The sequence below is a fragment of the Acanthochromis polyacanthus genome, chromosome 14 (assembly GCF_021347895.1).
Source record: "Acanthochromis polyacanthus isolate Apoly-LR-REF ecotype Palm Island chromosome 14, KAUST_Apoly_ChrSc, whole genome shotgun sequence".
NCBI lineage: Eukaryota > Metazoa > Chordata > Actinopteri > Pomacentridae > Acanthochromis > Acanthochromis polyacanthus.
The window spans coordinates 5,422,220-5,448,192 of NC_067126.1; the positions used below are offsets into that span (position 1 = coordinate 5,422,220).

At 39.7% G+C, this 25,973-nt stretch overlaps 2 protein-coding genes across 10 annotated transcripts in view; both read left to right on the top strand.

Annotated features, from left to right (window-relative positions):
* The window catches only part of zeb2a (zinc finger E-box binding homeobox 2a), an 88,224-nt gene extending 66,338 nt beyond the window's left edge, over nucleotides 1-21,886 (top strand). For 4 of the 5 annotated variants that reach the window (XM_022209213.2, XM_051958582.1, XM_022209214.2 and 1 more), the window contains 4 exons: nucleotides 4,851-4,959; nucleotides 7,214-9,132; nucleotides 11,438-11,618; nucleotides 17,916-21,886. In XM_022209213.2, the coding sequence (XP_022064905.2) occupies nucleotides 4,851-4,959; nucleotides 7,214-9,132; nucleotides 11,438-11,618; nucleotides 17,916-18,517 (2,811 nt within the window). In that variant the 3' untranslated portion in view covers nucleotides 18,518-21,886. The remainder of the gene's footprint in view (nucleotides 1-4,850; nucleotides 4,960-7,213; nucleotides 9,133-11,437; nucleotides 11,619-17,915) is intronic. The other variant, XM_022209215.2, reaches the window with a different exon arrangement.
* A 992-nt stretch (nucleotides 21,887-22,878) lies between these two features.
* The window catches only part of gtdc1 (glycosyltransferase-like domain containing 1), a 78,711-nt gene continuing 75,616 nt past the window's right edge, over nucleotides 22,879-25,973 (top strand). For all 5 annotated transcript variants that reach the window (XR_007946811.1, XR_007946813.1, XR_007946812.1 and 2 more), the window contains exon 1: nucleotides 22,879-22,951. Coding sequence is in view for 2 of the 5 variants with exons in the window: in XM_051959165.1 (XP_051815125.1) it covers nucleotides 22,940-22,951 (12 nt within the window). In the remaining 3 variants the exon portion in view is untranslated. The remainder of the gene's footprint in view (nucleotides 22,952-25,973) is intronic.

The following is a 25,973-nucleotide window of genomic DNA, read 5'->3' on the forward strand; positions in this document are numbered from 1 at the left end:
TCAACAGTCATGAGTTGATTTTATTCTGTCACTTCATCCATTAATCTGAAAAGCAGCAAACTTTAACACACGAACCAGTGAATTTTTGGTTAAAAACAACTAAAATATCCACTCAGTTATTGAAACTGTTGCTGATTGTTTTCCTCGATTGAATGTTTCTGGTTTTAAAAATAAGACTAAAGGTTATAAAACTGGCTTTATGTCTAAAGCGAGAGGTTTTATTTTTCAGCTGTGAGTACGTTATTGTTGAATCTCAGAGGACCGAGGATGGTGCCCTGAGGAACTCCATCAGTCATTGTGGTGTTTCAGATACATAGTTTCAACACAGATCAGTCCCTTTAATGGGAAAATTAATAAATAATAAAGTTATTGTTAATGTGAAGCTTCAAAGCTGCATTGTGATTAAACAGAAACAACAACATAAAAGCAAACAATCTTATTTGGGACCCAAAATAATTTCTTTAAATAATTTCCCATATTCAGTGACACAATGTTTACGCTCAGTAAACCTGTGAAGCCATTTCAAAGCTTCAGTACCTCCAGAAATAAAATTTCCACAGCCATGAAACTTGGTGAGGATGCGGACAGAATAGTTTCCAGTAAATTAGAATGATACAATGAATCCAGCAGAGGACATATTTTTAATTATTGACCCTTGGAAATAGCAAAAATTCTAAAATTGTTCAAACCAGGTTGGTACTGTGTCTCCATAAAGTTCTCGTGAATGTCTACATATGGATGAATCCATATTTCTACTAAAACACAGTCTTTGGTTGATATTTCACCAACTTTTAAGGCTCTAACATCAGTATAATTTAATATATGGCTAGTATGGCAAGATAAGGTTCCATTTTTTTGATATTTTGCCTTGAAGTCTGTCCAAAATTATTTGGAAGTTGTCCAAAATGACAATAATGAATAATTTGTGCCCCTTTAGAAATAGAAAAAGTGCAATTTTTCAACTTTTTGTGATATTATGGCTCTAGACAGATCATGTAAATGTATATATATTTATATGTGTATATATATATATATATATATATATATATATATATATGGATAGATCCATATTTCCGACAAAAAATACAGTCTTTGGTCAGCATTTCACCAACCTTTGAGCCTGTAACATCAGTAGAATTTCATGTGTGACTAATATGGCAAGACAAGGTTCCAGTTTTCAATACTTTGAGATATTTAGGATTATGATGTGAAATCATTGTTAGGGGCACAAAACAGGTGTTCATAGGGGTCTTTACGATGTCAAAGTTGCTTCCATGTTGAAATTTAACAACATACATATGTATATACTAATAGGAATTTTCAGGTGCCACAATATCAGCCTTATTTGAAAATATTGCACGTTTTTTCGATTGTCAAGAGCCAATAATGTTTTTTTTTGGGAAATTTGAAGCCATTTAATCATTTAACTCTGCTGTAAACTATTCTGTTGGTGTCCTCGCCATATTTCATGGCTTTAAAAATACTTCACAGGTGTTTTTGAGGGTTAAAATATAACAAATTCACAGATCATGAAGCATGAAATTCTCCAAATTTAGCCATAATATTCTATAGGAGTTGGTTTCGGGTCTAAAATAACCATTAAGAACGAGCCATTAGTCAGTCCTCCTACTGAGCTATCAGGGACTGACCCTGCTGCTCAGGTTTATCTGCTGTTTTGTGGTTCAGCAGCTGCAGTCGCCCCCCTCCATCGCCGCTCCTTGCGTGGGAGCTCCGGCTTCCTCGGACCATCTGACTTTCGACATCAGCTGCTGTTGGAAGTGCAGCCAGAACAGATGTGATTAGAGTTTATCGGGCAGATCGTGTCGTGGCGCTGAATGTTTCCTGCACACGCCTGTTCGCCCGCCGCCCCTCTCCGTCCCAAATTCACATTAGAGTCGCTAACTAAGCTCTGACTCATTCAATTTTCCAATTACACCGCGATCCTAATGAGATTTCCTGCAGTCGGCCTCAGACTCTGTACCTGACCCCCCCCTCGACTCCAATCAGCAGCAGATGGTCTTTTCCCTGCTGGTTTGAAGAATCCTAATCCTCTAAGTGGCTGTTTATTTGTGTCCTTCCCCAGTTAAACTGTTAAAGAGAGACGAGTCGCTGATTCAGTCACAAAACTCACAAGTCACAAACCCCCCGTTTAACCTCCTGCCTTCACCGTCGGAGGATTCCTCCACATCATGGAAATAATCAGCGTTTACTAAAAACACGAAGAAGAAAAAACCCAACTGTGAAATCTTTAAGGCTCCTATTAACTACAGCTGCTGAAGCTTTGCTGTGAAGCTGCTCTCAGTTTCAGGAATAAAAACAACAGAAACTTGTCATTTGGGGATTTCCTCATTTTTTGCTTGGTTTTTTGAAAGAAGGTTTGTTTGTTTAAGATGGAAATTACCAAGTTAGTCGATAAATGGAATAAAAATTAAAGCTGGAAATAATCATTTATTTTAATCATAAAATGCTTAAAATGTACATTTTACAGTTTAGCAGTCGGAACTACATGATGCCGAAACTAGACAACAGAGGAACCAATTAAAGAAACTGGTAATTGAAGGTAGTCAGTGTAAAAGGAAATAAATAAAGGTGTTAAATGGAACCAAGTATGGTTGCTCTCAGTGATGCCATAGAATAACTATTTGTAGCTCCACAAATGAAGGACTTGACAGCAGAGTGGTCTAAACTCATTTTCTGTAGTTTTTGAGAAAAACTGGTTCAGAGTTTTGTGTTTTGGTCAAACATTCAGAATAACGCTATCTTTGTAAATATTACAGAAATTTTATAAAACTCCATTCAGATATTTTGTGGGTTCGACCACTCTGCTTCTAACCCCGTCATGTCGTTCTGCAAGTTTTCAGTCATTTTAAATAACTCTCAGTTCATCCTGAAAAGACTGAAGTCATTACAGGCCATTTTTGAGTCATTTTGGAAAGATTTTTGTCATTTCTGACAATTTTTGTGTAATTCTGGACAAATTTTCAACAATTTTGGATCATTGATGATGATATTTTTAAGCATCTTGGACAAATTCAGTGTCATTCTGCAAGTTTTCAGTCATTCTGGATCTTTTTTAATCATCTGAGAAAAATTCTGACTGATTTTGGATAACTGTCCAGTCATTTTAGACTATTTTCATGTCATTCTGAAGAATTTTTGGTTGTCTTAGATCATTTCTGGAGAATTTTCTGTAATTCTGGATCATTTTCAACACATTTTAGATAATTTTTGAAGCATGTTGGACAGTAAGGGCTTGGAAGCAGAGTGGTCTAACATACTTTTTGAGAAAAATGGGTTCAAAGTTTAGTGCTTTCCAGAATAGTCTAACACTCACTGTAACGCTGTTTATGGGTTGTGGGTTAGACCACTTTGCCAGTAAAATCTAAACCATAAAATATTACAGAAATTATATAAAACTCAGTTTGGTTTTTTGTGGGTTCGACCACTCTGCTTCTGACCCCCTCAAATAAATGTTATTGCTGGAGATTATTTGAAGAACCCCCAAAGAACCATCAGAAAACAAAGTCTTTTAGCAACCATGAAACCATGGAACTTCAGTGAAAAGAGGTTCCTTTCATGGCGTTTCATGGTTACATCACCATTTCCCTAAAATTTATTAAGAAAGTTTGCGACGTTAAAACAAATTGTTTTCTATTCTACATTTATTTTTTATTCTTACTTTACAGTGTTTTTATGGCCTAGATTATGATTTTACCTCTGTGTTAGCGTAGGTGAGTGACATAGATACTTACGTGCATATGTCAGTTTTGATTTATGGCGAAAATCGTCGACGTTGCGCCTTAGAAATGGAAGTCTGATGTAAGTCGAGTTCCCCCTATAGGTGGAAACCCATCCACTAAATAAAGAGGTTCTTCAGTAGGTGGTGGTGGTTTAAAGCAGTGGTTCTCAATCCTGTTCCTCAGGACCCCATGTCCTGCATGTTTTAGATGCTTCCCTGCTCCAACACACCTGACTCAAATGATCAGCTCGTCATCAAGCCTCTGCAGAAGCCTGATAACGAGCTGATCATTTGAGTCAGGTGTGTTGGAGCAGGGAAGCATCTAAAACATGCAGGACATGGGGTCCTGAGGAACAGGGTTGAGAACCACTGGTTTAAAGAACCAAAAGGCCCTCTAAGTAACCGTTTAAGAACCTTTATTTTGGTGGGTTTTGTGTGTTTTCAGCTTGTTACTGTTAAATTAACACAAAACATTAATATATTTTTTATAAATTATTATTATTAAAGCTTTTTTTAAGACAGGACTTTAACAGACTTTGTACTTTAAGACTTTTACATCGCAGCAGCAGAACACCTCTTCCAGTTGCTTGGGTTTGATTTACATAACTTTATATCTGATAAGATCTTCTCACATACACTTGACAGCGTTCCAGCTCAGAGATGTGTTGGTTGTTGTTGTTCGTGTTCCTGCTCTGGTTTAACTTAATGAAGCAAACCGAGAGAGAAAAAAAACCTTTTTTTCTGCTAAATAAAGCAGAAATGAGTGTCAGGTTTGTGTTTCCTCCAACAATCATCTGCATCTGAGACGAAAGGATTTCAGCTCCCACTCTGCTGCTGGTGGGGGGGGCTCTGTTTGTGTTTGTTTATCTCTGTATTTGCATTTCAAATGTTGGGAATGCACCTCCACCACAAAGTGTTACCTCTGAACGCCGCCAGCCCACGCTGTTTCTCAGAACGGCTTTCACAGCGAAGGAGTTCGAGGAGAATCTGTCACCGTCAGATCTGCTACTCTAAATACTATTAAATTCCCCGTTAGCTCGCGCTGCTGCCTCTCCGCTGCGACTCCCACTCCTCCTCCTCCATCACTTCAAATCTGTTTTTCTCTCTGCAGCCGCCGCTGCTCGCCGAAGGAGCTGGAAACCGCAAGTTCAAGTGCAGCGAGTGTGGAAAAGCCTTCAAGTACAAGCATCACCTGAAGGAGCATCTTCGCATCCACAGCGGTGAGTCAACGGCCTCCGAGTCGTCCGGTTCAGGTCTGAAAACTTCCCCCCGAAACACCGATCCTCCAGATTCACATTCTGCTTCAATCACTGCCATAAAACTCTGATTGTTTAGAACTGACGGAGCCTTAAATCCGCCTCGACATAAAAACAAAAGACTTTCTTCAACACTTTACTTTAGCGTGAACATGATTAACCCTCTGAACCCCAACAAGCAGCAGTTCCTTAGTGTTTTTATTTACTCCTGTCTCACCCAGGAACTCAGTTTTCACTGTAATCTAAAGTCCTGCACATTTATGGTAAAAGAAGAACCATGAAGAAGGAGAGAAAACTCAGAAATATAAAGTACGACACAGTTGGAATGACATAAATCAGCAACAAAAAGAAGTTCTGGTTATTTATTTTACAAAGCTTTCAATAAAAGGAGTCCAAATGTCCAACATTTGCCCAACTGTCTACAGGTTTAACCAACACTAGAACAAATTCTACAAAATAGAACCTCCACATACTATAGATATTTCCATATTTAAAGCTTCTACAGACTGAATTTTGTCTGAGTTTTGCATTCTTGTCAGTATTTGTGTGTATTGTTTTGGTCATTTTATGTGTTTTTCTGACAGTTTCGTCATATTGTGGACATTTTATTTTGCATTTTGGTTGTTTTTGGTCTTATTTGCATCGTTTCCTGTCTCTTTAGAACATCTTAGTCTACTTTTTAAACATGTTGCATCTCATTTTTCTCATTTTGTTTCATTTTGGTCACTTTATGTGTGTTTGTGACAGTTTTGTCTCCTTGGTGTCATTTTTCTGGTGCATTTTGTTTGTTTTCTCTTGTGTCGTTTCTTTAGAACACCTTTGTCTACTTCATTTTACGTCTAATTCTTCTCATTTCATGTCTCGTTTTGATCACTATATGAGAATTTGTGACAGTTTTGTGTCTTTGTGGTTGTTTTGTCTTCGCATACAGTACTTTATATATTTGACTATTTACATTTTTATAGACCCTCTAAGATGTTTCACCACTGTACTTGTTTTGTGTTTCATTTTTGTCATTTTATGTCTTGCTTTTGTCATTTTGTAGCTCATTTTGGTCGTTCTATGTGCCTTTGGGACACTTTTGACAATTTCTGCCTCGTTTTTTGGATTTTTTTGTGTTGTTTCGTTTCTCATTTTTGTTATTTGAGGTCTCTTTCTAACAGCTTTATCGTTGTTTTGTCTCCTCATATTGTGGATATTTTAATATTTCCATGTTTCCAGCTTTGGCAGATTTTTTCACTCTATCCAGCTGTAGAAAGATGTTTCTCCATGCTGAATGTATCTTCCAACAACTTGCTCCTCTGCTCATCATTTCTGAGCCATGCTGCATTTATTTTATAGATCCAGTAGTTTATATTCTCCTCTCAGTCTCTCTGTGGAAACACTGCCTGTGGTTCAGGCTGCAAACTCAATCCATTTATCAGATGACAGAAGGGCACATGATATTTCAGCTTTTACCATTTCTGTCTGATAAATGTGATATTTTGGTGTTTTTTTTCTCAAAGATGTCATGCCTTTCACACCCACCAGCTGGTTTTGGGGTAAAGTGGGTTAATGTATGCGCGAACACCAAACCATGGTGCATGTTAGCATGCTAGTGTTAGCAAACGAGTAGTAAACACAGCTGAGACTGATGACAGTTATAGTAGTTCAGCAGGTTGTTCTTCGATTATTTTCATTTTCAATTTATTCACAGATTTTTTGATATTTCAGTAATTAATTATTGGTTTTTGAAATGTGAAATAGTCAAACGAATGATAAATTATGCCTTCAAATTACCTGCAGTGACATCTTTAAATAGCTAAAAGAGTAAATCTCAGAGAGACTCTACTGTAGTTACTGTATTTGTCAACTTCAACCTGAAAATGTGTCAAATATTGTCACTACTTTTGCGTTATGGTTGGTTATTTTTGTCAGATTTTGGACACATTAACAAGTTGACCTGATAGTGGCACTATCAGGTGAAGAGTAAGCAGAGTGACTTCACGTTTCCCTCAAAAACACAAATGTGAGCCTCATGGTGGCGCTAGAGGAAAATGAGGGGATCAGCAGAGAGATTATTCATCTTTGAATAAATGAATGAATGGCTCAACAAAGTTTAGTGCCAATATGGGCAACAGTTGTTGAGGTATTTCAGCCAAAGCTTTAATCACATGACTAAAGTTGTTATGTGCTACGTGCCGACAGTGACCCCTGTGTTTGTTGTGTTGTGTTGCAGGTGAGAAGCCGTACGAATGCTCCAACTGTAAGAAGCGTTTCTCCCACTCCGGATCCTACAGTTCCCACATCAGCAGTAAGAAATGCATCGGCCTGATTGCTCTCAACGGACGAGTGCGCAATGGAAACAACGGCAAACCTGGCTCCTCGCCCAACTCCACCACCTCATCGCCTGGAAGTCCTGCACTCGCCCAGCTCCGGCACAAACTAGAAAACGGGCGGCCGCTCCTCAGTCAAGATCAGCAGCTGGACATCAAAGCTGAGCCGATGGACTTCAATGAGTACCGGCTGCTCATGGCCTCGCAGCACGGCTTTGGGGGACCAGGGGTCTACCTGAATGGCCGAGGCGGGAGCCCTCTGGGTATCCACGGCTCCTCCCAGAGCCCCCTGCAGCACCTGGGAGGCCTGGGACTGGATCTCCCCCTGCTTCCATACACATCGTCCCTCGGGAACAACCTGAGCGAGGTGCAGAAGGTGTTGCAGATTGTGGACAACACAGTGTGCAGGCAGAAGATAGATGGGAACCCAGAAGAGATCTCTAAGCTCAGGGCCTACATGAAGGAGCTGGGGGCCCAGATGGAGGAGCACCAGCTAGCCCAGGCCGGCTTCCAGGTGGTGGGACATGGCAGCCCCACCAAGAGCATCATCGACTACACGCTGGAAAAGGTCAATGAGGCCAAGAATCTTATTGACGAGTCCAAGAGGCAAGTAGACGTCAAAAAGGAGAAACCAAACCACTCAGTGGATCTTGGTGGCGATGAAAAATCTCACGACAGCCAGAACCAGTTCCTGCCGTTCTCCTGCCAGTACTGCAAGGAAACGTTCTCCGGGCCGATCCCGCTGCACCAGCACGAACGCTACATGTGCAAAATGAACGATGAGATCAAAGCGGTCCTGCAGCCGGCGGACAGCAGTCCTGCAGGGCGCCGAGGGTCGATGGCCTCCGAACTGCCCGGTAACGACCGGTCCACCAGCCCCGTGAACCACTTCAAGGACCACGTTTCAGTGCTCAAGGCTTACTTCGCCATGAACACTGAGCCCAACTCAGAGGAGCTGCTCAAGATTTCCATCGCTGTTGGCCTTCCTCAAGAGTTCGTCAAAGAGTGGTTTGCACAGTGGAAGAGCCAAAATCATCATGTAGGCAGTCTGAGGAAAAAGTCGCCACCTCCTGACCGCAGTGGGCCAGACACCAACCACAGCTTGAGCCGGTCTCCAATGTCTCTTCCTGCTGTAGATTTACATGGAAGCTTCACTAATGGTGAAGCCTCCCACAGACTTACAAAGGCCAACCAGTTTACAGCCAACAGGCAGATAACAGGGGACAAACCACTAGACCCCTTGGACCACTTGAGGAGCAACACCCCATCACCCCTCAACCTTTCCTCTACTTCCTCCAAAAACTCTCAGAGTAGCTCTTACACTCCAAACAGCCTCGCCTCAGAGGATGCCCACGGGGACATACCACTGGATCTCTCGCTGCCCAAACACATGGTGCACAAGCTCATGTCCATTGGAGAGAAGCGAGCCAGACCCAACGGTTTGATAATGGAGCGAAACGGGGAGGTTTCAGTTCGAGAGCAGGGGTGCGGGCCAATAGACCTGATCAACATCAAGAAGGAGGTCCTGGGTTCCAACGGTGGAGGGAGTTCCATCCACCAGCTGGAGAAAAGCACCAGTCCCATCTTTGGGATCAACCCCTTCGCTGGTGGTCCTGTCTACACCTCCCTTCCACCTCACGGAGCGTTTCCTCCACCTACCTTCATGTCTCCTGCCCAGGCCACCATCCCAGGCCTCAGGCCCTACTCAGGCCTGGACCCAATGAGCTTCCTCCCCCACATGGCCTACACCTATGCCACTGGGGCAGCCACATTTGCTGAAATGCAGCAGAGGAGAAAGTACCAGCGGAAACCAGGTTTCCAGGTAAAAACCTTTGTCTTGTGCAGATGATATCCATGATACAGTTTTAAGATCTTACCACCTCTACAAGCGGGCGGCCCTCTTTGCCAGGGAAGAAAATGTTTTTGTAATAGAAAACTACATATCCAGAACTAATGGGTCTTGTGTTGTTTTACTTTTAAATAAGGTCACTTCAGTAACCACTGGTGTTGCTTTTCTGGTATCAGATCTCATTTTAGCTGTATCCTTATACCACTAGAACTAAAATCGTCTTTGGTTCTTGTCCTTGTTTGTCCACCAGAGGAACAAAGATACCCCAAAGAGACCCTAGTTGGGGGATTTCTGCAGGTTCAAGGACTTTCATGGCGGGGCTTGCAGCACTGAATATCTCTAATTGTTTGATTATGTCAACTGCAATATTTAAGAAACTGCAGCTATAAACGCCTCCGGAATCAACTCTTTCAATCTTTCTGTTGAAGCTATGGATGTCCTCGTTGATCTTAAAGATCAGGATCGATGGTGGTCAAGGCATTTTTCATCTAATTTTATTGGTACAAACCTAAACTTTTCCATCCGCTGTGTAAAAGTTTAGTGTCATACAGGTAGAACACAGTTTGTGCCAGGATGGTAGGGATGCTGATTTTGGTTGACTTTTTTAATCAGTAATCAATTGCATTATTGTCAGTAGGTCAGTTAGCATAGTTTGCATTTGTCCTGTGCCAATATTGCGATTCGGGTCAAGACGTTCTGTATGCTACTATGATGCAGGAACTTTGTCCTAATTAATCCCAGTTTGTCTTAAACACATGAGCTCTGGCTGGAGGTCATTAACCTCCACATAAGTCTTGGTCATGTTGCCAATTTCTATCTAAACTCCTACAATACTCTCTGCTTGCCAACATGAACTGCACATAGTCCGAGTCGTAACGCTAAGAAGCTGGCACTTGGTGGAAGAACCAGGTACTACAGCTAATCAGCATATACATTTTCTGACATGGATGTAGAAAATACAGATTTTCTTTGTGTTTTGGAGCTTGTGGATTCACGGTACATTCCACTACATTTCAGTCAGTGTCCTACCAGAGCTTGAAGGCCAGTTCATGCTTTCAGTGTCCCTGTCTTGGCAAGGGTACACGAGACATAAATTTTGTTATCTACCAAAGTCTGTGAAGTTTCTCCTCTATGGACGTGCAGCCCGTAATGTGTGACTGTCTGCACTGGGAAATTCTAAATTCTCCAGATATCCTGTGCTAAGTTCGGCCACTGTGCTTGACACACCTCAGAAATATTACCTAACAGAAGTGTGGACCGCTTTTAAAGTCCACATCCATGTGCATTTTCAGACATGGAAAGAATGAATTGACCTTCACAACAAGGTTCCTGACCACCTTACTGACAATAAGAAACAGCTTGGATATGGAAATGCATTTTCTTTTCATTGCAGAGCTACTCAATTGTCAAGGATTTCAATTGATTGGATTGATTTTAACATACATACTCTGCCTCTTAATTTGTGATAAACAGAGCTACAACTCAAGATTTTAGAGCAAAAATAATTACTTTAAATACCTTCTCATGGTCAAGAAAACTACAGATTTGTCAAGGGCAAGTAAAGAATGACAAGTAAATTCCTTGGATATAGAGGAAATTATCAAAAACAGTTATCGTCGTTTAATATTTTGTTTGGTCAAAAATGGGCCATCAGCCATGTGACATGGAGTGACTATATATTGTGTAATTAGTCAGTTAGAACTGAAGAAACCTCTTGGATGAAGGTGAAACATCTTCAAGAGCCTGCAAGAGAAGTCCAGTTGATTTTTACTGAAGCTCCTACGATGACATATGTTGCATATATAAATAAAATTGAATTGAGCTAAGACTAAACCAGGTACCAAATATTTAGGCAAGTTGGTGAAAAGAATTTACATAGCTATGACTGACCGAGCAGACATTCAATGCAAACTAACGCAAAAAAATAAATAAAAATGACCGGACTGAGAAAGAAGTCGTCAGATTGGAACTCTGAAGATACTGAATGTTAAATGTCTGGGATCTGAACTTGGCATAAAAACTTGCCATGCTGAGTGGAAATGCAGCTTTATTTGCCTCCAGCTCACCTGGTGTCTGTCCTTATCTGTAAACAAACCCCCCCGAACCACCGTCCCATATGTCCCCCCTTTTTTAATGTCTCCTGGATGAAGGGACTTACCCAGGTTGGGCCTTTAAGCCCTGTCCAGACTTGGGATCACCGAGGCAGTGGGGGGTGGCAGCAGAAGGTGTCTCGGCCGACAGGTGTGGGATTATTACTGATGCTGTGTCTCGGTCTCAGGGGGAGCTGCTGGACGGGACGGCGGACTATCTGTCAGGCCTGGACGACCTGACAGACAGCGATTCGCTGCTCTCCAGGAAGAAGATTAAGAAGACTGAAAGTGGTATGTACGCGTGTGACTTGTGCGACAAAACATTCCAGAAGACCAGTTCCCTCCTAAGACACAAATATGAGCACACAGGTATATATAACATTTGGACACTTCTTTTTTACCCCACCCCCGATGCTTCTGTGCCCCTTCCCTTCATTTCTTATGTCTCCACATTTTCGTTTCCACCCTTTCCCTTTTGGTTTTTATCGATCACGTAGCTCCCCCACTTTTCTCTTGGTTATCTTTCTGTTTTGTTCTCTGCAGCCGTGGCCTTTAACATGTTCCTTTCTTTTCAGCGGGGGGTAGGGGGGATTACATAAACACTCAGCGCCCCAAATATAAGCAGCGTTTCTGCAGCATCTCATTCATACTGTGATGTTTGTGCAGCAGCAGCAGGAGGAGGAGGAGGAGCGCATGTTTGCATGTGTTGCTGTTTGTGCATGTGAAGATCAAAAGGAAATATTAATTACAGCAGAGAGATGGTCCATTTCTTCATTTTTTTTTTACGCTGGAAACAAACAATCCGGGATGAAAACACTCTGCTGGAGGTGAAGCGTCAGTCAGTGTTGAGCTTCAGTATGAAGGGGGTTTATAACAGACTCCATGCGATCCATATAAAACCCATTACTGACCCCAGTCAACAGTCCATTACCTCCAGTCAGCAGCTGCCAGCCAACACTGTGTGGATTTACACTGATTTGTTTTTGTGGAGACCCGCTAAGATCCGTCTTCACTCCATCCACAAACCAAAATGTTTCTGTGTCAAATTCACAAACTTAAACTGGAGTATTTTAGACTGAAATTTGGTAAAAAAATAATATCTTCAAGAGGGTTGAATGAATGAACCGAAAGGGTCATCTAGGTCACTGGAGCTTCAGTAAAACCCTAAAAATCCCAAAACAGAGGTCCAGCTGTTTTTAACCGAAACTCCTTAGATATATTCAGTGTTTTTTCACTGAAGTTTGGTATGAATATCATCGAAAGTGTTGAAAGAATCAACCAAAACAGTCAAATTAGTCATTGTAGTCCTTTGAGTTTCTTCAAGATCATGAAAGACAAGTCTAGTTGCTTTTAACTGAAGCTCCTCTGTTAAAGTCAGTGTTTTTACCACTGAAGTTTGGTATATATAAAAAAAAAACCTTCAAGAAGATTGAAGGAAACAACCAAGTCATCTTTGTTGTTATAGTTCTTGTAGTTTTGGTAAAAACCTCAATATCCTAAAAAGGAAGTCTTATTGCCTTTAACTGAACCTCCTCTGATAAATTCAGTGTTTCTTGACTGAAATTTGGTACAAATACCTTGAAGAGGCAAGCAAATTAACCAAAAGAAATTTAAAACTGAAGTTTTTTCAGTAAAGTTTGGTACGAATATATTCAAAAGAATGGAACGAATCAACCGAAAGAGTAAAATTAGTCATTGTCCTCAATACTTCGGTAAAACATCAGGTGAAACATCTTCAAGATCCTAAAACAGAGATCTTTTTTGCTTTTAACTGAAGCTCCTCTGATAAATTCAGTGTTTTTTTCCACTGAAGTTTGGTACGAATACCATTAGGAGTTGAAAAAATGAGCCAAGGGATTTAAAACTGAAGTTTTTCTCTAAATTTTGGTACAAATAGCTTCAAGAGGATTGAACGACTCAAACAAAACAGTTTTCTTGGTTATTATAGTCCTTGGAGCCTAGCTAAAAACCTCAGGTGAAACATCTTCAAGATCCTGACTGAGGGTGCTTTCACACCTGTTAGTCCGTTAGAGTGGTTCGTTTGGACCCAAAAGTTGTTACAATGTTGCTAATTTCAACTGGTTCGGTTTGCATTCACACCAGTGTTTTCGCAGTTGAACCAACTACGATGAATGTTATATCTCCCCCTGGTCGTTTGGCGGCGCTGTTCACAAAATAAGGTGTTTTAGATGACGTAGGGAACGCTGATTGGCGCAGCATGTGAAGAGGGAAAAATCCTGGAAGAAAACAACAGGCTGTGTTTATTCCATGGATGGAGGTTTATTCGTAAACAATGAACTATGCTCTCCTGTTTGTTCTTGTTGCCATATATTCGTATCATTGCTTTATGCAGCAAGCACAAATACTGCTGTTGTTCCAGCATGAAGCTCGCCTTCGGTACGAGAACATTAGACAGTCGTTTTTGGCACGGAGAAGATGCATTGCAAGACGTTATCGTTATCCCAAAATTCCCTGTGCAGGTTTCTATGGAAGCTCCCGTAGACCAAAAACTCTGCTGTGCCATCAAGCCAGTCCGAATGGAGACAGGTTTATGTTCTCACCAGGAGCGAACCGAACTGGAGTTCACATAGAAGCGGACTGAGACCACCTTCGGGAGGTGGTCTCGTTCCGGTTCTTTAGTTCGAACCAAAAAAACTGGTCTGCTTTCACACCAGCTCAAACGAACCGTACTTGCTGGTGTTGCGGACTCCAGTCCGCTTTAAGCGGACCAAAAGGCGTAGGTGTGAAAGCACCCTAAGATCCTGAACTAGAGAGGCCTAATAGCTTCTAATTGAATTTCTTTGGATAAATTCAGTGTTTTTTCCACTGAACTTTGGTACAAATACCTTCAAAAGGTGATAGATTTCAGCTAAAGAGATTTAAAACCAAAGTTTTTTCCACTGAAGTTTGGTTGGAATCAGTGATCTCACCTGCCTCCCCTCCACCTTCACCTCTTTCACTGCGTTGCATCACTCCTTGTTCTTGTCCGCCGCTGTGGCTAAATTCAAGTAATCCTGAGCAGCAAAACAGCATTTAAACCCACAGAATTTATGTTAAATTCCACTGCAGCTCCTCAGAGTCACGAGGCGTTGCCAAAACCGTCTGGTGGAGGTTTAAAGCTCCTCGCAGGGACTCCGACTGATCAACATTTAAATCATTTTGCATTTTTCACATGATTTTCCTTGATGAGGAACTGATCGTAACGTCTGAAACTCAAACCTGTGTTTGGCACAAAGTCATAATCTGACCAAAGTTTAGAAAAATATATTTAATTTATCAAGAAAAAAATGCCATTTGAATCCTGGAATCTGTGCTGTTTGTGTTTTATTGATTATTTTCAACTAGATGAAAAGAAAATACATTTGCAACATTTTTTTATCGTCAATTAATCACTTAAGTTATTTTTCAAGTTAATTTTAGCAGTATAGACTATTAAAGGAGGTTGTTTAACGTCTGGAGACTGACATTTGTGTCTTACTAACCTGGTGTCACTAAAATGTGTGTTTTTTTCAATAGAGTTTGGCTGATCTGCAACTATTTACAACTATTTTTTTATCATCAATTAATCCAAGCTCAAGAAAAAACACCAAAACTGATGGTCTCAAGTTGTTGCATTTGATAATTTTTCATTGTCTGGTTAAAGAAAAAATGATATTTTTGGCATTTTCTTACTGTTAATGATGTTGCTCCTGGAAAATGCAATGCTTCATAGACAAAACAATCCATTCATTAATTGCAGATTAACTGATAACCAAAATAGTTGTTTCAGTTGTACCTCTAGACATTAACTGGAAGCCTGGTATGATCTCTCCAGGAACTCAGACTTCTAAAATCAGTGTTTTTGTTAATGGAGTTTGGTTGACCTGCAGTCAAATCAGATTGAACTAGTCGCTCGAAAGACTATTTTCATCATCAATTGATTACATTAGTACATTTTCAAGAAAGAATTGCCAAATGTGATCATTTCATGTTGTTACATTTTAGAACTTTTGTGTATTGTCTGGTCGAAGTAAAACATATTTTAGCAATTTAGACCATTATCGTGCCATTTGGCTCCTAAAAAAAACTGTGCCGTTTGTGCTTTATTTTCCAGGAACACTAAAATCTGTGTTATTTTTTAATAGAGTTTGGCTGATTTCCAACTATTTTTATCCTCAAGTAATCATTTAAGTCAGTTTTCAAGAAAAAATACCAAAACTGATGGTTCTATGTAGTTGTATTTGAGAACTTTTCGTTATCTGGTTAAACTAAAATGGCTATTTTGATGTTTTTCTTACTGTTAATGATGTTTCTCCTGGAAACTGAGATGTTCCATCGACCAAATTATCAATCGATTAATTGCAGATTAATTAAAATAGTTGTCAGCTGCAGCTCTAGGCATTAATTTGAGGCCTGGTGTGATCCGTCCAGAACCCAAACTTATAAAATCAGTGTCTTTTTGAATGGGTTTTGGTTGAGAGCTTGTGTTACCTGAGCGCCGTCGTCTACAGACTGTGACCTTGGTCTCTTTCACTTCGTTGCATCATCCTTCATTCATGTCGACCCTCCGACACTCGGAGCAGGAATCCACCGTCGCAGTTATTTCTGTGTGTGTGTGTGTGTGTGTGTGTGTGTGTGTGTGTTACAGTAAAGTATAGCAGCTCTGGTGAAGCTGCAGCATTCCAGCTCTATTTGTGGCTACAATCTGCCTGCATGTGTGCTGGAGTGTGTGTGTGTGTGTGTGTGTGTGTGTGTGTGTGTGTGTGTGGGTGTGGGTGTGTGTGGTGTGTGTGTGTCGGGGTGCAGCCGTGTTTTCGGTGCATGTGTGCGTGGGACGTGTGATTGGATGGAGTTCAGTTCACCGGCTGGCAGCAGAGAAGCATCCTGTTCAGTCAGATGGAAGAAATGTCTGAACGGAGTCGTAGTAAATCTGTGTGTGTGTCTTGGAGTGTGTGTTACAGTGTGCTATAGTGTTTTACAGTGTGTGTAAGTGTGTGTTACAGTGTGTGTCAGTGTGTGTCAATGTGTGTCAATGTGTGTCAGTGTGTGTCAATGTGTGTCAGTGTGTGTCAATGTGTGTCAGTGTGTGTCAGTGCGTTACAGTGTGTGTCGGTGTGTGTCAGTGTGTTACGGAGGATTCCTGCTCCTCCTCAGGTTTAAATCTGTCGCTGTGATGTCATCGCACCGTTGCAGGTTCTCGTTGCTTCGCGGTGTCTCAGGCATCTCGTCCCGCCTCGCAGTCGTCACGGCAACAGACAGAGAGAGACACACAAAGTGGGAGTTAGTTTGAAGCTGCAGCTGTAACGTCTGACAGAAAAAGTTAAAATAAGGATTTAATATGAAAATGTTCAAGAATAGGAAGAAACCAGCAGCTAAAAGTCTGAAATACTCCACTGAGTATGTGCAACAAAAATAGTTAGTGGTAGTTTCCTGCTTTGTTTGTATGTAACAACAATAATGACTAATTTCCATCAGGATCCACATAACATGTTCTGAGCTGTCTACACGGTAGCGTACATAAGTAACTTTAACTGCTACATTAGCCTAGACAAACAACATTAGCCTCTATGTTGTCCTAAATAAATAATGTTTGCCACTATATTAGCTTAAAATAGATAATGCTAACTACTGCATTGGCCTAAATAAATAGTGGTGGACACTGTGTTAGCCTAAAAAAATACAACACTAGCTAACATATTAGCCTACATAGGTACTTTTGGCCACTATGTTAGCCTAAAAAAAGTAAGAGTCACTGTGTTAGCTAGAAAAATAACATTGGTTACTGTTTTTGCCTAAACAAGACAATGTGAACATCTATGTTAGCCTAAACAGGCACCATTAAACCAGCAACTTTAGCCACGATATCACCCTGAACATGTAACATTAGCTGCTTTGTTCATCTAAAGAAGAGAATGTCAGCTGCTTTGTTAGCCTAAAAACTGTAACATTAGCCACTTCACTGGCCCATAGAAGATAATGTTGGTCACTACATTAGCCTAAGCAACTAAAATTAGCCATTATGTTAGCTTAAACAAGCTAATGTCAGATGCTATGTTAGCGTAAATAAAAAATGTTAACTGCTATATTTGGCCAAAGGTGAAAAATGTGCTTCGTTAAATGTCTCGTTTCATCCAAAGAAATTCACTTTACCATCATAGAAGAGGAAAGAAACCAGATAATATTCACATAAAAGAACTAGTTGCTACATTGTGTAAGCAAGTATAATCAGTCCTTACATTAGCATAAGCAAATACCATTAGCTGCGACTTTTAGCCTACACAAGATAGTATCAGCTTATACATTTTCCTAAACTAATAATAAACTTGCTAATGTTAGTCTACCAGCTAATGGGTCACCAACAATATCAGGAACATTTTAAGATATAAACATTGTGATGACATGATGTTGGTGGATGGTGAAACCTGGAATGGACTTTAATGAAACCAGAATATTTTCGGCATTTTTTTCTTGAAAACGACAGAAACAATTAAGACATTAGCTGATAATTAATCATTGCACAAACTGAACTTTGATGAAACTGTTGAATGCGGCAGGTTCCAGTCTCTGTGTCGGAGCTGGTTTGCTGTTTTGTGTTTGCCGTGTTGTGTTTGTTGTGTTGTGTTTTTGGGTGTTTGAGTGTTTTCCCTCCGTCCTGACCGTGTCCTGCTGTCCGTTGTGTCTCTACAGGTAAACGTCCTCACCAGTGTCAGATCTGTAAGAAGGCCTTCAAACACAAGCACCATCTGATCGAACACTCGCGGCTGCACTCCGGAGAGAAACCCTACCAGTGCGACAAGTGCGGAAAGCGCTTCTCTCACTCGGGCTCGTATTCGCAGCACATGAACCACCGCTACTCCTACTGCAAGAGGGAGGCGGAGGAGCGTGAGGCAGCCGAGAGGGAGGCCCGGGACAAAGGGGGCGGGGTTGGAGGTGTCGGAGGAGGCGTGGCTTCTGGAGGTCTGGAGCCCACCGAGCTGCTGATGCAGAGGGCCTACCTGCAGGGCCTCGGGCCACTCGGATACTCGGACCCCGAGGACCAGCCGGAGGACGGCGGCGGTGGTACGATCCTGAGGGACGGCAGCGAAGGAGGTGGAGGGGAGGTGGACAGCAAGATGTATGAGGAGGTGACAGATGGACAGGAGGCAAGTTTCAGGGAAGGAGACGAGGAGGAGGATGGGCGGCGGATGGACTCGGCGATGGACGGCAAGGACAGAAAAGACTCGACGCAGCTGATGGACGACAGTTCACGAGAAGGGAAGACAGATGGGAAGTCGGACCAGGAGGACTGATCTCAACGGAAACGACACTTCGCAGCGTTGGGAGGTTTTCTACGTCGTGGCTGACGGAAATGATCGCAGAGGCGTTTTTATTCACCGTCACATCCGACCACAAAGACGAGTTCAGGACTTTACCCTCGTTTTAATGACCTCTGAGCAGGAAGTAAAGCTGTGACTCACATTTATCAGGTTCTGTCTGGGTTTAATTACTCGCCTCAAGAGTTCTGATGTCTTGTGCAGCTTCATTTAAATTCTTTAACTCATTTCTGTGATATTTGAAAACTCTAAAAGCTCTTTGTATTATCAGTTAATTTCAACCAATCTTTAAAAAAAACTTTAAATTCAGTGACAGCAGCCTCTTTAATGTGAATATTTGCTGGTTTCTTTCTTCCTCTATGACTATCGTTGGACAAAACACAACACCAATCTGTATTTTTCACCATTTTCTGACACTTAAGAGAGCAAACTGTTGATCTACAAAATAAACCACCATGAAAATTGTTAGTTGTAGCTCCTGAATGAACCAAACTCTGTGTGAAAAGTTTCAATTTATTTCCAAGCAGAGAATGTTTACGAATGAATCTGGATTTTTAGCTCCAATTTGGGTGTCCTCCAGCAGATTTTAGAATCGGTTGGAGGGTTTTGTCATTCAACAGTGTGGAAACTCTTAGCTAAAAGGCTAAACAACATTCAAAAACAAAGAAAAAACTCATTTTACGACTTATTTTTGGCAGAAAGTGTCTTTTTTTTTATTGAAAACAGTAATTTTTCTGTTTATTTTCCTCCCCAAAAACTTGAAAATCCAAATGCTATTGTGATTCTGGCTGCATGTTCCCATCATAACACCTGTAGATTATAATTTATCAGTGCAGTGCTTCAATGTAATGTATATTGCGACACATTTTATGAAAAAAAATCCAAAATTTACTCAACTATTCTGCAATTTTGACGATATTTCGACCAGTTGTTCAGTCTGGATGTGGATTTTTATGCTTTGATTTAAGTTTCAGTTAACTTTAAGATTCACTGCATTTAAAGCACATTAGAATCCATTTAAACATTTCCTGCTCTTTATTTTAATGCAAAGATGTCAATATTTAAAGTCCTTACAGCAGATTTTCAAAATTCCATGCAGAACAGAACAGTTATCTTAAAACAATCTAACAATTCCAAAAGGGAAAAAACAGCAATATTCAAGGTAAATAAAGTTGAAATAATAATAATATTGATAACGTGTAATTGTTGAAATTAATACAACTCAGCAGTTGTATTGACATGAAAATGTCTAAAATGACATAAAATCTCTCTAAAATCCCTCCAACAAGTTGAAAACAGGAAACTTATCCAGAAAGACTGAAAAAGTGGTCCAAGAAGGTGTTGAAAGTGGTTTTAAAATCATCTAAATTTCCTCAACAATGTCCAAAGCGATGAAAAATTTGTCCAAATCAGCAAAGTGTCCAAAATGCATCAAAAGCTTTTAAAAATTATTTAAAACTTGTCCAAAATGACATAAATGTCATGCAAAATGACTCCAGAAAGTCGTACAAATGACTCGAAACGTCCAGAATGACTCACAGAATGTCTAAAACAACTTAAAGTGTTCAAATTGATTCAAAAGCTGCTCAAAATGACTTAAAATTTGCCCAAAATGACTTGAAACTTGTCCAGAAAGGCTAAAAAGAAAGGTCCAACATGCCTTAAAATTTGTTCAAAATGATTTTCAAAATCGTCCAAATTTCCTCAGCAAAAAATTGGTCCAAAAATAAAATGTTCAAAACAGATATTCAGTTTAAAAACCTCCCTTCTTTGGCTTCCAGGAGGTTTTATCTGAATTCTAACTGAATCTTTTTGCAGTTTGAGGCGAGAACCTTCAATCACAGACCGAACCTGATGAATCGTTGACGAAGCCGAGGGTCCGAGGACGAATTAATCAGTTTTATCGGTGTGTTCAAACGGTGAATCGTCTGCAGAAAAGTCCTCCAGCAGAGACGTGGAGATCGCTTCAAATCCACATTATGCAAAAAAGAAAAGAAAAGAAGAGCAAAGAAAAGCAGAAGTGATAATGATTATCATTTTGAAGCTGTTTTAAATGTACAGTATTATAAAGGCCTAAAAGCTGTGTGGTGCTATAATGTTCTTAACTTCCTGTCGTGTCGCGTCGTGTTCAAAAAATCCCCACTTTAGAAAAATTGCACTCGACTCCCTGAATCACTACGAAATGAAAATATTAAAAAAAGAAAGGAAAAAAAAAGAGGGAAAAGCGCCTCAAACACTTCCTGTCAGTATTATTGTCGTATTTGTCTCCTTTTTACTGTGACGTTTTATTTTTTATGTTTTTTTTTGTTTTTTTTTACTTCGATCCTGTTTTATTATTTTTGCCAGCTAACCACACGACTTTGGGCCTCCTGATTTTATTATTATAATTTTTTTTTCTTTCTTACGTGAAGGAACATTTAAACCTGTGTGATTTTTTTATATATAAATAAATGAATAAAATGTGGATGTGAGTCTTAAAACGGAGGCAGGAGCGAATACGAAAAAAGGGCTCCGATTTAAAAAAACAAAAGAATAAAAGAGGACAGAGCCTTTTTTTCTGTGTGTGTTTTTGATTATTTTTTTCTCCAGAGAAAGCCTTATATGCAAACCTGTCACCTGTGCGTTTCTATAAAGTGCCATCCCTGTACAGTGTCCTCACCTGTCCTCTGCTCGGCTTCAGTATTACAATGAATATCTCATCCAGTTTGATTCGTCAGTATTAGACGTAGATAGACGGCAGTTTGTTAGTTTACATATGTTTGTTTGTGCAATTTTTCTCTTTAATTTCTGTTCCGCCACAGTATTATTATTATTGTTATTATTTTCCTGTCAGTATTACTTTTTTGTTTAATTTCTGTCAAATTTTCAACGCAAATTTTTTTCTTTTTTTTTGGAGAATTTACCATTTTATTTATGTGACTCATTTTATATTTCCTAATTTTATTTATTTCATACTGTAGTGTACAGTATTAGAGTTCCTCACAAATAGATATATTTTAGTAAAAATGATTCTGTCATCGAACTATTGGAGCAAAAATAAATATGAATAGAGCGTTTACGGTATTTGGAACGTGTTTTTTTTTTTTGCTTTGTTTCCTTTGAAACTACTGGAAATTCTAAATTCTTTGGGGAACTTTTGATACGACGATTCTTGTGAAAACACTGTATTTTTTGAGTAATCCACTTTATTCATCCCACTGAAGAGGTGACGAAGGACTGATGATGATGATGAAGGAATTCCTGAAATGTCTGAAGTATTATTATTTTTCATTTTCTTGGAAATGACCATGCTCGAATAAATGTAGCCAAATTAAATTTTAATAAAGCTGTGTTATTCTTCTTGTAGCACCTCTGTTTGATTCATTAGCGCGACGATGATGGTGATGAAGGCTGTTTTTAGCCTCCTCGTGTTACCGTCACATTGCTGCTCGCTCACATCACCACTCGCTTCAAACACATGAAACTCTGCAGGCCTGACAAACAGCCTCAGCTCACAGTGACGACGCTTCCGATGCTCTTTATTCACATTTTACAAGAAAAACAAAAACATTTAGAGTGAAAATCTGTTTTGTGTCAACAGTAGCGTCTCTGATGAAATGATAGTGAACACACAAACATGAAACAACCACAAAGAGACACAAAAAGACAAAACAACCACAAAAAGATGTCAAACGGCCATAAAGAGATGCTAAATAATAAAAAAAAATACGAGAAACAAAATGACTACAGAGGCAAAAATGACCACAAAGATATATAGACACAAACTGACAAAAAGATTCTGAGATACAAAACAGCCATGAACAAAATAATATAAGAGCGACAAAACAACCACAAAGACATAAAATAACCATACAAATAACACAAAACAGCTTTAATATACATATTTTTTTCTGTCAAATGTCAGCAAATATTTGTAAAATCATAATATTTTTAGCTGTTTTAATACAGTAAAACTGTCTCACATGTAAAAGAAGAAATTACCATTTGTGAAAAATGCAGGTTTTAAATGTGGAAATTATTTTACTTTTTTTTGTTGAGTTTTTTTTATCATTAACATTTCAATTTCTATATTTTTTTATTATTAATTGTATTTCATAAAACAGAGAAAATATGTAAAGTAACAGTACAGTTTATTTTCCAGAGTGTAGCATTAATTCACATATATTTAGATTTTGAAGCCTCATATCAGACTTTTATTTGCATTATTTCTAAATTTATATTTTTAATATTTATATTTTAAGACTGTTTTATAGTCGGGCTTCATATTTTTTTTATCGTTTTATATTTAAATGAATTTGCTCACAGGAAGAGGCGGAAGCAGCATTTCCCGCGCTGTGTCAACCCACAGCGACGTGATGACGCAAAACTGTGCGTGCTGTGTGCGCCTGCGTGGAGAGGATGCAGTCAGAGGTGAGTGTCCCGCTGCCGGAGAACGGACCGTTCGTGAGGGAGAACCGGGGCTGCTGTTTGGCCCCCGGTGGTAGCTCTGAACACCGAGTTCCCCCTGGAGACAGGCGCACGGAGCTCCAGGGCTCCTGCTGCGGCTGCTTCCTGCGGGGAACCGGGAGAAGCAGAGTGTTTAACGGCAGGAGGGAAAGCCGGTTAGCCCTTAGCTGCTCGCCGTTAGCTGTTAGCCGGTGGGCTAACTGAGCTAAACACGCTGCAAGTTTGTTGGAGAATTCAGCTCCAGTAAATACACCTGCTTTTTCGAACACAACAACATGAAACTGCGCAAAAAGTGAACAAATATGCTAAAATATTATTATATTAAGTTAATATTTCAGTCACTTTACATAACTTTATCCACAACATTCCTCACAGACATTTCCTGGGGTTCTGATTGTTTTTAATTAATTCGTTTGTACAGCTGATAATTCCACTGATGATCAGTTTAATTACCAGAACAATACATACGTGACACTTCTAACTGTGGAGATGCAGAAACCTTTACATATTTGACAACTGGAAAGGCTTATTGATAGTATTGATCAATTTAAGTGAGCTGTTTTTACTGAAGACGGGTAGAAATTAGTTTTAATCTGAATTAAACAACTAATTGAATAATCAGGTAGGAATAACGAGTTGAAGCCCTGCACATACCTGATGTTTGGACTGATCCCAGTTGACACTCTAAATGTTCACCTCCATCTTCAAAAGTAATTGAAACAATAACAATGTTAATGAGGAACTTCCCCCCCCCCCCAAAAAAGAGAAAATCTCAATTATTTGGTTCTGTTTTTTGCCCCCCGAACAATATCTGAGCTGGAAATAAAACAGAAAAACCCCTGTCTGTGATAGTAATGGGATTATGAACAGCTCAGATCTTAAGAAGTTTTTCTGAGTTTAACAATAGTTTTAAACGGACAGGCTATAATACTGTTATTATCTGTTCTTACTTTTAGACGAATGAATGAGCTGTTTGGTTGCTAAAATGTCTGAAAATGGTGAAAAATGTACTTCGTTAAATGTCTCGTTTCATCCAAAGAAATTCACTTTACCGTCATAGAAGAGGAAAGAAACCAGAAAATATTCACATAAAAGAAGCTAGAATCAGAATTCAGGCAGTTTTTATTTGGAGAGTAATTTGACGAACAGCCGGTGGTTCAGTAGTTGCAGTTCTGGTCGAGGTGAGAATCCAGAATAACAGAAACGTCAGAGTGTGATTGTCACATCGGATTCTGGACCAATCAGCACAAAGTGTGACAGCAACAGAGAGTTGGGTTAAATCTGAAAGTATAAACTGAAAGCTTTCACCGGTTTGTGTCTCTGCTCTTCAGTAACTCTGTTCTGACTGTTTAAAAGCAAGGTTAGACTCAGTTTATGAACTCTGATTTCTAAAATATCAACTTAAGTGTGTTTAGTAAGTAAATAGTTCCTCTTTCATAGTTGAATATGAAGCTTTAATCAACAGGAGATGTAATAAGAACCATGTATTTTATTTACTGAATCTGTAAGAGTTTCTGAGCTACACATGAATATTATGAAAATTTTATTTAGATATTTTCATGAAACTGGAACTTTGTCTTGTTATATTTTCCACACATCATTTTTTTTTTAATGTTTGAACCACAGAAGGTGATGACATGTCGACCAAAGATTGTATTTTAGTAGAAATATGGATCTATCCATAAATATACACTTAGAGGAACTTTATGGAACCACAATACTGCTATCATTGGAAAATGCTTTTAAAGGGGTCTTTTCATAGTTGTGCATTTATGTGTAAAAAAAACTTTAAAATGGTCCAAAATTACCATAAAATTTTCCACAATCACTCAAAATCTGTCAAAAACTACTCAAAGAAAAATGATAAAATGTCCAAAATAAGTTAATTTCTTTTACAAAATGATTTGCCTAAAATGACTCCCCACTTTTCCGAAACACAGTGTGCGCCAATGACGTTGGACCATTGGTCAAATCCGATTTGTGTACCAAAAGTCCGGTAAAACTTACTACATTACCGGTCTCATGTCCGGTGTAATTTTATTCCTGTAAATCACCCTAAAGTCGCCGAGAATCACCAAGGGATAATGCAATGTGTGCGGCGGCGCAGCGACTTCCAATTGCTGGGCCGTTTACAATCGAACGACAGCTTGTTAACGTCGTTAGCAAGCTATCGTTAACGTCGTTACCATCTCGCGGGAGTATCAGCGACAATAAAGTGTTCAAACTTGAAATGAAATCCGCGGAAATCCGCGGATCCTTGAAATGAAATCCGCGGATCCGCGGAAAATTCCCATCCCTGAGTACAAATTCAAGTTTCTGCAGGAGCGTGTGAAAGTAGCGCCAAAACGAAGCTGAGAGCTGTTTTTCTGGTCAAATTGGACGTGTATGGTGAGTAATTCAATGGTAAAAGTGGATGGTGGTATGGTAGAATGGTGTGAGAGGGTGTAGTGACGGTGACAGTGCATCTATGGTAATTTACCAGGTGTACAATGAGAGAGGGTGGATGCTGAGCTAGATTTGGCTGTTGCTATGAGAGTATGGTAGGTTATTTCATGGATTATGGTATGTAATACCATAATCCATGGTATGGTATGCATAAAATATTCGGTCCAGTAATAACTGTTTCGTTTCGTAAAAAATTACTGTTTACTGGTCCATGGTCCAGTAATAAATTGTGCCCATTCGCGCAGACTGGAAACACGCCTAGAACTGGCAAAGACTGTAAAATCTGTTTACAATGTGACTGAAAAATAGTCTAAAACTACTCCAAACCTGTCCAGAACCACATTTTAATGCATCAACATATCTAAAAACTGGAACCTTGCAGCGCTGGATTTAGACGGTCGCCATTTGCGATGTTTCTAGTCACAAATGGTGACCTGGCGACCGTCTAAATCCAGCGCTGCCTTGTCTGGTCAAACTTTCCACACATCACATTCTATTGATGTTAGAGCCTCAAAATTTGGTGAAATATCAACCAAAGACT